Raw genomic sequence first — 13,074 nt, 5'->3', positions numbered from 1 at the left:
AGCAGGAATTGTGCTTCTAGTTCAGCAGAATTGGTTCAGGGGGTTGGTGAATGAGTTACATGTTGTGGTCATTGTGTCTCAAGTACCAGAAAATGTGTGCAAACAATCGAGAAAAACTGTAATATCTAATAGTATTGTACTATTTAATAGTAGTTAATATCTCATTAACTTTAACACTGTGAGTGTGGATTATATAAACAGAGAGTATAATTTAACACTAGGAACCCAATGCTGTTTACAAGTATCCATCTCTTGTGACTGTTTTAAGGACAGTGGCTCAGGGGGAAACACGGTCGGCTCACAGCGAGAAGGTTTTGGTTCAAGTCCCAGCTGAGCCAGAACGTCTATACTCTTTTATCTGGTTTACCTCACACCAAAATGTGTGAACTGCATTAAATTGCATAAAAGGTGTGCCTGTCGATGGATCCACGACTGAGTATCTTGGTATCACTGAGCTAAAATCAGGGTAGAACACGGCATTTCTAAATTATGAGCTTTTTTATATGTACAAAAATATAGAAAGGCTCAAATGAACAGCCAACCACCCATTTATGAAAAATTCCCACAATCCTGCACATGACAAGTGAGGTTTGGAGAATAGATGGATGTTGATTATAATTAAATCTATTTCTGCTTATGTTTTTACCATATTCTCCTCAAATATTGTTTGAGGACATTGCACAAGAAATGTAGGGTTAGGAAGAGTAACAGCTAGAAACCGAAGAGAAGAAACCATAACCTTAGACAAGCAGCTTTTAATATTAAACTGTCAGGACGAGACAGGAGAACATGTGACGATGATCTGACCCAAATATTACATAACTTTATTCAAACCCATGTTTATCATAGAAAAAGACAAACAAACACAGTTTTGCACACAGCATTGTTCCAGCATATGTGTTGGTACACAGACACATTGTTTTCAGAAGAGAACAAGATAAAGTGCAAAACAAAAGGACATAAGAGCATCCGGTCCTGGGCTCATGCGTGCAATTTACATCTCAAATGAGTTCACATCCTTAAATCAGTCTATGTAAGTAAACAAAAAAAGAAGGAATGGTAATTAGCAACTTCCCAAACATGGAAGAAAAAAGTTACAGCACAAGTTTATCAATGGATTCATGATTGTTTTGAACTTTGAAAGATTTTAAGGAAGTACATCACAACTTATTACAAATCAAAGGTTACTTAGACGGAGCGAATAAAATGACAGTTCACAGAGCTGTATATGAAAGAGTAAATAAATATACAGCAGAACACTGAACCTCATACACTGTAACTCAGGTGCATAAAAGGCACAGTTTTGGAAAGTCTGTAATAAGTATGGCATTTGTAAATGAAACCGAATCTTTCCCTGATACCAGTGATTTAGGTAAGACAACAGGAGCTCTTCATCTTTGGTGTCGTTCTTGTCTGACTTGGACCGAGAACTTCCACGTGTCGGTGTACTGCGAGAGCAGGATCTCTTCAGGGAAGAACTCGTCCACCTCAGGAGGAACGTCCAGATCTTTGCGCTCCATGTAGGACACAACCGTGTCTTTCAGACTGCAGACACACACACACACAACACGGAGTTACAGATTTACATCAGTTCAGCAAGAGCTTTAGATCACAACTTAACCAGGTTTATATGAATTAACCAGGTAGAATATGAATATTTCCCCATATTCCCCACCAAACTATATGTTATTTAGTAATTTAGAGCTGCAGTCCGTAGTTTTTCCTCTTTGTCGTCATCTCTGTTCGAAATCTGCAATTGCTGTTATTTGCGGAATTATCAACTGTAAGCGAGTTGTATTTCGACACCCTCGGCACAGCGTGGATGAACACAATGTTTGAGGAGAGTGTGCAGCTGTCAATCACATAAAGAAGCGTAGTAGACTATATTGAGTCATTACGCCATGACTCAATATACTGTAGCCTGTTAGCTGAGACTCTTCTTTATGTGTATAGATGTGGCGTAAAGACTCAATATAGTCTACTAGCCGAGACTCTTCTTTATGTGTACAGATGTGACGTAATGACTCAATATAGCCTACTAGCCGAGACTCTTCTTTATGTGTACAGATGTGGCGTAATGACTCAATATAGCCTACTAGCCGAGACTCTTCTTTATGTGTACAGATGTGGCGTAATGACTCAATATAGCCTACTAGCCGAGACTCTTCTTTATGTGTACAGATGTGACGTAATGACTCAATATAGCCTACTAGCCGAGACTCTTCTTTATGTGTACAGATGTGGCGTAATGACTCAATATAGCCTACTAGCCGAGACTCTTCTTTATGTGTACAGATGTGGCGTAATGACTCAATATAGTCTACTAGCCGAGACTCTTCTTTATGTGTACAGATGTGACGTAATGACTCAATATAGCCTACTAGCCGAGACTCTTCTTTATGTGTACAGATGTGGCGTAATGACTCAATATAGCCTACTAGCCGAGACTCTTCTTTATGTGTACAGATGTGGCGTAATGACTCAATATAGCCTACTAGCCGAGACTCTTCTTTATGTGTACAGATGTGGCGTAATGACTCAATATAGTCTACTAGCCGAGACTCTTCTTTATGTGTACAGATGTGACGTAATGACTCAATATAGTCTACTAGCCGAGACTCTTCTTTATGTGTACAGATGTGACGTAATGACTCAATATAGCCTCCTAGCCGAGACTCTTCTTTATGTGTGCAGATGTGGCGTAATGACTCAATATAGTCTACTAGCCGAGACTCTTCTTTATGTGTACAGATGTGGCGTAATAACTCAATATAGTCTACTATAGTTCTGTTAAGTAGAACGGGTGCGGGTTTACCAAACAGGACATGAAACAGCTTCATAAATAAATAAATACAAAAATACAGTTATCCACTTTTTCAGAACACTTGACAGATTTGGTCAGATCTCTCAAATAGGAATGAAAAGTTTTGACATTTATATGTATTTATATACACCTGTCATTTAGGAATTATATGTAAATCATGAACTGAGGCAAAACTGAAACCAAAAAACTCATTAGTCCTGAAGAAAAGCAGAGCGACTGTTATCTCACCCCCAGTCAGGCTTGAAGGTGTCCGGCGCCTTCGGGCTCTTCAGGACCAGGAGCAGGAACTCGTGCATCTCCAGCAGGAAGGCGTCAGCGCTGGACTTGGTGAAGAAACTCTTGAGCAGGGTCCTTTGTTCATCCTGCAGAGGATGCTGGTACTCTTTGCTGATCCCCACAAACGGGTCCTGAAGTGCAGATGAAGAAAGTCACTTACACACACACACTCGAAGCAGAATGTGGTTTAGTGCGTTGCGTGTCTCACCCTCTTCAGACGAAGCATGGTCTCAGATTTCAGAGAGCTGAGCAGCTGCCACAGTGCCACACAGTGTTTCAGACTGCACCTGCTCAATGCCTGCACACACACACACACACACACACACACACAGATTAGGGATTGGGTCAGCATCGCCAATTAGTTGAATGACATAAAAAGGAGTAAACACTGCTGTGAGGATGTTTTAATAGTTAACAGTAGTTAAATATATCAACTAACATGAAGCAATACATTTATTACTGTTTTTGTTAATCTTGGTTAATATTAGTTAAGAAATAAACAACCGTTCATTTTTTGTTCATGTTAGTTCACAGTGCATTAACTAATGTTAACAAGATTTTAATAAAGTATTAGTAAATGTTGAAATTAACATCAACAAAGATGAATAAATTCTGTATATGTGCAGTTCAGGTAACTAATGTTAACTAACAAACATACTGTAATTGTAAAGTGTTACCACGACATTAACCAAATGAAATCGACAGAGCATAAAGCTTTTTGTGATTATTGGCAGGTGCAATCCAAATATTTGGTGAAGTTTTGTTCACTCGTCAGCAGAGACTAAAACGTTTTAGATTTAGAAAACCTATGGTTAATTAAACATCTGTTTGGCCTTCAAAAAACATTTCGGCCCAAAACTGAAAATAGCTGTTTTGGCTGCAAATTTCCGGTAGGCAAAATTGATGTGCATCCCAAAATCCTAAAAACAGCCCTGCTCTGGGCTGCGTTTCCAAAACAGCATCGTAAGTTGATCGGAGAGACACAATATATAGCAATACAAATATGCAGCAATATGCATCATGGATAATGACAATATATATTGTGTATAGTTCACTCAAAATAAAAATTACTGTGAGAAAAAGAAATCATGTTTTCAGAGTTTTAGAGTCAGTACTACTATATATAAAGTCGAACATAATGCATAATAATACAATGGGGCAATATTTGTGGGTCCTGATAATGCCAAATGTCTGATGTTACCAGTAAAAAGTGTCCTACGTTATTTTAAATATATATATCTAGTCAGTGAAAGAGTGCAAGCATATTCATCTAAAATAATTCTGTTTTCAGCTTCAGAAACATGAATGTGTTTATTCTGATGTCTCATGTGCTTTGGGTTTCAGCACCAAGTCTAAGTCTGTTCATTTACACACACAACGTAACACCAAATTTAGCATTTTAAATCAACAGAACATTTCTCGCTAGCCTTTAATATGATGCGTCTTGGATCATCGCAATAATACCGTATCGTGAAATGTATCGAATCGTGACATGAGGGTATTGTTACACCGCTAGTAGAGACCATTGGTGGCAATTGTTCTACGATCTACTTATGCTTTTGGGAAACGCAGCTTAGTCCAATAATAAACAAAGTGTGTGCTCATGACCAACCTTGTAGATGTGTGAGCCCATGTGGTCCGTCATCTGCAGCACCTCTTTGAGATAGGAGCTGAGCTGCATGTGAGGCTCAGCCCCGGTCATGGCGAGGAACCCCAGGGCCAACTGGACGGTGGACAACGCCTCACACACGTCACTGTAGGACTGCAGATCCTTCACCAGGTCGTGCTGCGTCAGCGGCTGCAACGGCTCCTGCCACACACAGCGCGTGAGGACATCTCACAAATATATCTCAGCAAATATATCTCAGAACACTGATTTCATTAAATATACAGTTTGAAAGGCACATTTAAACAACAGAAATGTTCATAAGAGCATTTTCACACTAAATCTTATACTCTTAATGGTGTTCGGCCAATCGTCAACTGAACCACAGGCTCTACTCGTCAGCACAATTATCCCAAAAACTCACACATACCAGAAAACCTTTTTAAATTCCAAAATAATAGAACATTAAACCAGAGGTGTATAGTAACGAAGTAGAATTACTTAAGTACTGTACTTAAGTAGTAAAATGCTGTATCTGTACTCTACTAGAGTATTGTCTTTTTCTCATACTTCTACTTTTACTTCAGTAGATATTTTCGATAAACTTAATACTTTTACTTCGATATTTTTTTAAATGTTCTGCGAGTTACTCGTTACAATTATAAAAATTTTATGAATGATTCGTTGCAAGTTAGCTTTCATACTGCCTAAATCACATGCCAGTTTTATAGGATAATGGTATTGATTGACAAAAACATTGACAACTAATGCAGGGGTTGTCCAGCAATGACATTTTTTTTGGCGGCCGCCAAAGCAAATTTTTATCCCGCCAAAGTGTCTTATTTGATCGCTAGTTCAAACTTTAAAATTTTGACTGCTTTCTTTAATAATTACATGACACAATACTTGTACTTTTACTTTTAGTACTTAAGTAGTACATTTTAAAATAAACTACTTGCAATACTTAAGTACAAAAACTTTACTTTAGTACTTCTACTTAAGTGTGGTGCTTAAAGAGCACTTCAATTTCTACTCAAGTCACTTTTTTGATAGAGCACTTGTACTTTTACTCAAGTCCGGGTTTTGCATCTCTCCATTAAACACTATCAAATCTTCCCCCATATTAATATTGAGCAATACACATTAAATAACACTTAATTTTTAACTTGAATTGCTCTCCTTCAACAGTCAGAAGCAAAGCATGCTAGGAACTAGAAATCTGTTGTAACTCATTCTGTGAATCATTAGCTCCGCCCACTCCCATGAATCACTGCGAATGGCATAATCGAAGTGATCTCTGTACGGTAAGCCTGTCTTGGTTCATGGCTGATAATGTTTTAATAAAAATTAATGATAACTTAAAAATCCCTATGGGAGAAATGAATGGAAAAAATACTTCCAGAACCAAGCCAGCAATGCTGAAAATATTGCACTCTATCATACACGTTAGAATGTCCGTCAACCAATCAGAATCCAGCATTTAATAAGAAACCTGTATCTTAATACGTGACTTACTTGTTGAACTTTGCCCTTCACATCTTTCAATATGATCTCATAATTTCTGTCCTGTCTGTTCACCAATGTCGGAATCCCCTGGAAAACAAAACAAGAATAAATCAATCAACAAATACAACTTTTCTAATAGATCAACTCAGCAGAACTCCACAATAACTGCATTAATGGTGATGCGCGTCAGTGGTGCAGTGACGTACATTAAAGGAGTAGTTCACTTTTGAAAAACTTTTGCTGATAATTTACTCACCCCCATGTCATCCAAGATGTCCATGTCTTTCTTTCTTCCATCGAAAAGAAATTAAGGTTTTTGATGAAAACATTCCAGGATTTTCTCCATATAATGGACTTCAATGGACTTCTCCATATAATGTGACTCTCCTGTTCGAACTCGTTCATCAAAATGAACGAATCTTTTTCTGAGTCAATTCGTTCGTTCGTCATTTTGATGAACGAGTTCGAACAGGAGAGTCACAAACGCGGATCACAGATCAGAGCAAGGCGAGCATTTGAGCTTATAAAACTTAAACTTTGTTATTTATTTATTAAATGAGCGATCGTTTCACTTGATAAGACCCTTATTCATCGTCTGGAATCGTTTAAAGCCCTTTGAACAGTTAGCACTGAAACTGTCTTTTGGACCTGAACCGTTTGGTTCCCATTGAAGTCCATTATATGGAGAAAATCCTGGAATGTTTTCATCAAAAACCTTAATTTCTTTTCGACTGAAGAAAGAAAGACATGGACATCTTGGATGACATGGGGGTGAGTAAATTATCAGCAAAAGTTTTTTTAAAAGTGAACTACACCTTTAACGGTGATGTGGTCAGTGTCGCAGTGACGTTCATTAATGGTGATGTGTGTCAGTAGTGCAGTGACGTACATTAATGGTGATGTGTGTAAGTGGTGCAGTGACGTACATTAATGGTGATGTGTGTCAGTAGTGCAGTGACGTACATTAATGGTGATGTGTGTCAGTGATGCAGTGACGTACATTAATGGTGATGTGTGTCAGTGTCGCAGTGACGTACATTAATGGTGATGTGTGTCAGTGTCGCAGTGACGTACATTAATGGTGATGTGTGTCAGTGGTGCAGTGATGTACATTAATGGTGATGTGTGTCAGTAGTGCAGTGACGTACATTAATGGTGATGTGTGTCAGTGTCGCAGTGACGTACATTAATGGTGATGTGTGTCAGTGGTGCAGTGACGTACGTTAATGGTGATGTGTGTCAGTGGTGCAGTGACGTACGTTAATGGTGATGTGTGTCAGTGTCGCAGTGACGTACATTAATGGTGATGTGTGTCAGTAGTGCAGTGACGTACATTAATGGTGATGTGTGTCAGTGGTGCAGTGATGTACATTAATGGTGATGTGTGTCAGTGATGCAGTGATGTACATTAATGGTGATGTGTGTCAGTGTCGCAGTAACGTACATTAATGGTGATGTGTGTCAGTGGTGCAGTGACGTACGTTAATGGTGATGTGTGTCAGTGGTGCAGTGACGTACATTAATGGTGATGTGTGTCAGTGTCGCAGTGACGTACATTAATGGTGATGTGTGTCAGTGTCGCGGTGACGTATATTAATGGTGATGTGTGTCAGTGATGCAGTGACGTACATTAATGGTGATGTGTGTCAGTAGTGCAGTGACGTACATTAATGGTGATGTGTGTCAGTGATGCAGTGACGTACATTAATGGTGATGTGTGTCAGTGATGCAGTGATGTACATTAATGGTGATGTGTGTCAGTAGTGCAGTGACGTACATTAATGGTGATGTGTGTCAGTGTCGCAGTGACGTACATTAATGGTGATGTGTGTCAGTGATGCAGTGACGTACATTAATGGTGATGTGTGTCCGTGATGCAGTGACGTACATTAATGGTGATGTGTGTCAGTGATGCAGTGATGTACATTAATGGTGATGTGTGTCAGTAGTGCAGTGACGTACATTAATGGTGATGTGTGTCAGTGTCGCAGTGACGTACATTAATGGTGATGTGGTCAGTGTCGCAGTGACGTACATTAATGGTGATGTGTGTCAGTGTCGCAGTGACGTACATTAATGGTGATGTGGTCAGTGTCGCAGTGACGTACATTAATGGTGATGTGTGTCAGTAGTGCAGTGACGTACATTAATGGTGATGTGTGTCAGTGTCGCGGTGACGTATATTAATGGTGATGTGTGTCAGTGATGCAGTGATGTACATTAATGGTGATGTGTGTCAGTAGTGCAGTGACGTACATTAATGGTGATGTGTGTCAGTGATGCAGTGATGTACATTAATGGTGATGTGTGTCAGTAGTGCAGTGACATACATTAATGGTGATGTGTGTCAGTGATGCAGTGATGTACATTAATGGTGATGTGTGTCAGTGGTGCAGTGACGTACATTAATGGTGATGTGTGTCAGTGTCGCAGTGACGTACATTAATGGTGATGTGGTCAGTGTCGCAGTGACGTACATTAATGGTGATGTGTGTCAGTGTCGCAGTGACGTACATTAATGGTGATGTGGTCAGTGTCGCAGTGACGTACATTAATGGTGATGTGTGTCAGTAGTGCAGTGACGTACATTAATGGTGATGTGTGTCAGTGATGCAGTGACGTACATTAATGGTGATGTGTGTCAGTAGTGCAGTGACGTACATTAATGGTGATGTGTGTCAGTGATGCAGTGACGTACATTAATGGTGATGTGTGTCAGTGGTGCAGTGATGTACATTAATGGTGATGTGTGTCAGTGTCGCAGTGACGTACATTAATGGTGATGTGTGTCAGTGGTGCAGTGACGTACATTAATGGTGATGTGTGTCAGTGGTGCAGTGATATACATTAATGGTGATGTGTGTCAGTGGTGCAGTGACGTACATTGTCAGTGACGACGTGTGTCAGTAGTGCAGTGACGTACATTAATGGTGATGTGTGGTTTGCCCTGTAGGAAGCGGGTCAGGATCTGCTGCTGGATCTGGGGCAGGTCATACTCCAGCAGGGTCTCCTGCCCGCGCTCCATGCTGTACTGGCAGTGGGACAGCACCAGCGGCAGCAGGTCCCGCTCGTACTCGTAGCGGATCACGTGCAGATCCGTCAGGTCTGCTGGGCTCACCGTGTAACTGGAGGAAACAGGGCAGGGGATGAGGTGGAGAAACTGGGAAACTTTAACTGTTAGCTCTGACAGGGCAAAGGTTAAAGACAGAGATCTGCATGCTTTTATGTGTGTGTGTGTGTGTTGCCATGTGGTCACAAGAAAGTTCTGGGTGGTTGTTTACTAGCCCAAGTCAAAACAGCACACCACTAATATTGTCTAGACTAGGTATTCAATTTAAGTTCAAAGAGCTCCGGTCTGTATATCTCCTACTTCTTGTCTGGACATCACTTTTTTAGTTACTTTTCCATCGAGGCAATAGTAGTACTTTGTAAAAGAAAACAAAAAACCTAAACACTCAAAATAGCCATAAGAGATAAGCATCTTGGGCCCAAAGAGTCAAATTTTTACCAAAAAAAGTAAATATTTCTCCCAACCGGATATGAATATAAAAAGGTTAGATCAGATGTTTTAACAGGCTATTTTTTTCATGTATTTATTTTACTAACGACTGATCATGACCAAACATGCTGAGTCAGAGAGAGTTGCTTTCAGATGGTGTTTAAAATCGTTAAAAAAAGTCTGTAATCGTTAAAAAAAGTCTGTAAGTGTGTTCAGTTCAGTCTCATTCAAGAATGGACCAGTTTTAGATTTTACTCAAAGTAATAAACTATTAAAAACAAACAACATACATAATCTAATAATCAACTTCCATCAGGACAAAACAAAGTCAACTAGTAATTTAAAAGTTTTTCTTGTCATCTCTAAATAATTTTCCAAAATTTAACAATGTTTATTATTAAAAGCTCTTCATTTGTCGATTAATAATGCTAAATGTATGAAAAAAAAGTTAGTTAGTTAGTTAAACAGTCAGAGTCATCTGTATGACAGATAAACATAATTGTATTAACTGCATTCTTGTTTTCTGCAGTGTTTCAGAGAAAGTATCAGTTCTGCTGCTCACCGTCTTTCCGCTACTATTGTGAAAATAACTGCAGGTTATGTGGCGCTTTAACGTCTTTATTGGGAGAAAGCAATGTGTATGGAGCGGAAAGGGCTTGAATTAAGCACTTTTGGCTCCACACAAAAATATTATAGATATAGCTTCGAAAGATCATTACCATAATCAACCCTGAGTGCTTGTGGTGTGAACCGTTGCTGCTCACTGTAATCCGTAGAAATGCTAAAATGGCGCAGTTATACGGTCAATATGATATATCGCGGTCTGCAATTTGAACAACACTGGTCTAGACCAGCAAGTCTGTGAGTTTTTTTCCTTGTATACATGCCAGGTGGAAATCGTAAGTGCGATCATTCAGAGAAGTAATACTTATTATCACAAGCCACATGATTTGAAATATCTCCCATATCCACTAACGTTATAGGAAGAGTTGCGCCATGAAAATTAAAACTCTGGTTATGGGTTTCAATAACCCCAGAATGCCACGGGACAACGGCTGAAGCTCTTACCCAGACTCCTCTCCGGTGTGTTTCTCCACAGCGTACACCAGGTCATTGTGAAGCGTGATGAGGTAGCTGACGAGCGCAGTGGAGCACAGGCCCAGACCGTGTCTCTGAGGCAGCAAAACCTGCAAGTCAGCGTCCAGACCCAGATCCTCCTGAGTGTAGTCAGCCGGCAGCTTCAACTCTCCTGACACACAATAAAACATTACAATAAAACACATCTGTTTCCATGAATTACTTTACGGTGGTCTAAAACATGGGCAATTTGAAGATTAATTCAGATCAGACCTCACTCAGAAATCCATGTCACAATTATAGACTATATATACAATCTGACTGTAGGTTAAAATGATTAAATGTTAAAACGGCTTGCCATAGTGCTTGTGTGTGTGTGTGTTTGTGTGCGTGTAGGGGGAGGGGGGCTAGATTGACCATTTCACTGCTGTGCATTTGGCCTGCATTAAAAAAGAAAATAAATGTCTTGAGTCTTGTATTTTTTAAATAAGTTTTATTAAATAAAGTAAAGGCATTTAACCAGTTTATATGATTAGTTTATTAATTAAATTAACTTGGTCCATAAACTTGGTCTGACTATTTGGGCCAACAACTGTCCTTTTCACATTTTTTACAGAATATTTTAAGTTATCACTCAGAGTGTATTGTGGAGAAATCTGGAAATAAAAACTTAGTCTAGAATTTTCTATATTTGTAGACAGGGTCTCCAACCGTGGATTCATGAACAGCCAGGTCTTAAGCAATGCTTTTGTAGCCTTGTCCAGCTTTATGCATGTCTTTAAAGCATTTTTAATGATTTTGTGCTTTTAATTTAAAGGGCACTTCCAATCTCATCTCCTTAATTGACTTTTAACCCTAACCTATTTAGCTTTTGGAGAAGTCATTACTCAGAACACCTTGGTTCACTTACTTAATCCAGTCTGCTCTGTCAATATCTCTCAGTGTCTTCAATACAATTTTGAAAAAAGTACACCTTTTTGGGTCAGATTGTGTTTGTCTACAATTGTGACTTGGATGAGGATCAGAACATATTTTATGAGTAGTCAATACAGAAATCCTGTTCTTTTCAAAGGGTTCACAGTGGTATTAGTAGTCGGCTCACCTGTGGTAGCCAGAGACACCCTGATTTGGTTCCATGTTGACAAAAAGATTTTTATGCGCTTTTCATACCAGGCTGAGAAGGAAGCTGTTGAATGAAGAAATGTGTTTGCAATGAATGTAATCTATATTTATAGAGAAATGGCATATGCTTGCATCATTGTTCTGCACATTTGAGCTGAAATGGGAAATACAACATCAGCAAATAATTATCAATGAATTTATCATAACTCAATCATGAATGACCCACACTGACCCGATGGTAAATGTGTGATATGGGCAGTACCTGCTCTCTGGCTCTGCAGGAACTCTCCTATGGTGCTGTAGGTCAGGTCTGTCACGTTCTGAAACTTCTTTACCAATTCCCTCTGGAGAGCCAAGATGTCGGGCAGGAACCTCACCAGCCGAAGCTCTGCCTCCTAAAATAAACAGTTGGTTAACATACAATACACATTTTATTTCTAGAACACATTTAAAAATGCCGTTGTCCACAGTGCTTCATATCGTCACAAACAAAATTAAATCCTGTTCACTCAATCAGCTCTAAAAAGCCATACTAAAAAGATACGACTTCAAACTAGACTTCAGAGCATTCACAGATGGGGAAGATTTAATGTGGATTGGAAGAGGGCTCATAAGCTTTGGACTTTAAAGGGTAATTCCACCGGTGGAGACATGAATATGTATTGAAAGTGGGTCATATATATAGTAGAAAAGGATCATAAATTTCTAATTTGGGTTCTTCTTGGCCGATAAAAGGCAGAAATGGACTTTTTAGTGCTTGTGGATTGTAGACAACAATCCCCATAGTGCATTGCAATTCTCAGCTCCGCAGGCCACTCCCACTACTCTGCCCATCACTGTAGACTAGAGTTGAGCTCCACCACCTGGAAATCATCATTTCGCACAGTGAAAATCAGATAATGCACGCAAATAGCCTATAATGTGACGATGTAAGAGTGCTAAGGTGGCGTCCGCGCCATCAGCTAATGGATTGACGTATTTCTATATGGGCTTCAGACAATTGGCACACTTACTCTGATGCGTAATTTTACACGTGAAATGCAGCCAAACCTTGGAGCGTTTTGTCTTCGGCATCTTCATTAATCAAATTAATTAAATTAAAAACTTTGCGTGTGTACGCCGCATGACACAGAGAGAACTGAAATTGTCGTTCTTATTCGGCCT

At 39.5% G+C, this 13,074-nt stretch overlaps 1 protein-coding gene across 2 annotated transcripts in view; it reads right to left on the bottom strand.

The window, feature by feature from the left end:
• Positions 1-740: 740 nt before the first annotated feature.
• LOC120476192 (E3 ubiquitin-protein ligase rnf213-alpha) overlaps positions 741-13,074 on the bottom strand; it is an 83,218-nt gene continuing 70,884 nt past the window's right edge. For both annotated transcript variants that reach the window (XM_089128943.1, XM_089128944.1), the window contains exons 62-70: positions 12,173-12,305; positions 11,891-11,974; positions 10,780-10,960; positions 9,136-9,337; positions 6,222-6,299; positions 4,713-4,910; positions 3,309-3,398; positions 3,053-3,231; positions 741-1,545 (exon numbers count right to left, since the gene is read on the bottom strand). In XM_089128943.1, the coding sequence (XP_088985069.1) occupies positions 1,392-1,545; positions 3,053-3,231; positions 3,309-3,398; positions 4,713-4,910; positions 6,222-6,299; positions 9,136-9,337; positions 10,780-10,960; positions 11,891-11,974; positions 12,173-12,305 (1,299 nt within the window). In that variant the 3' untranslated portion in view covers positions 741-1,391. The remainder of the gene's footprint in view (positions 1,546-3,052; positions 3,232-3,308; positions 3,399-4,712; positions 4,911-6,221; positions 6,300-9,135; positions 9,338-10,779; positions 10,961-11,890; positions 11,975-12,172; positions 12,306-13,074) is intronic.

Source organism: Pimephales promelas, chromosome 3 (assembly GCF_988280905.1).
Source record: "Pimephales promelas chromosome 3, fPimPro1.hap1.1, whole genome shotgun sequence".
NCBI lineage: Eukaryota > Metazoa > Chordata > Actinopteri > Cypriniformes > Leuciscidae > Pimephales > Pimephales promelas.
The sequence above is the reverse complement of the archived record's forward strand: the minus strand, read 5'-3'. Positions and strand labels throughout refer to the sequence as shown.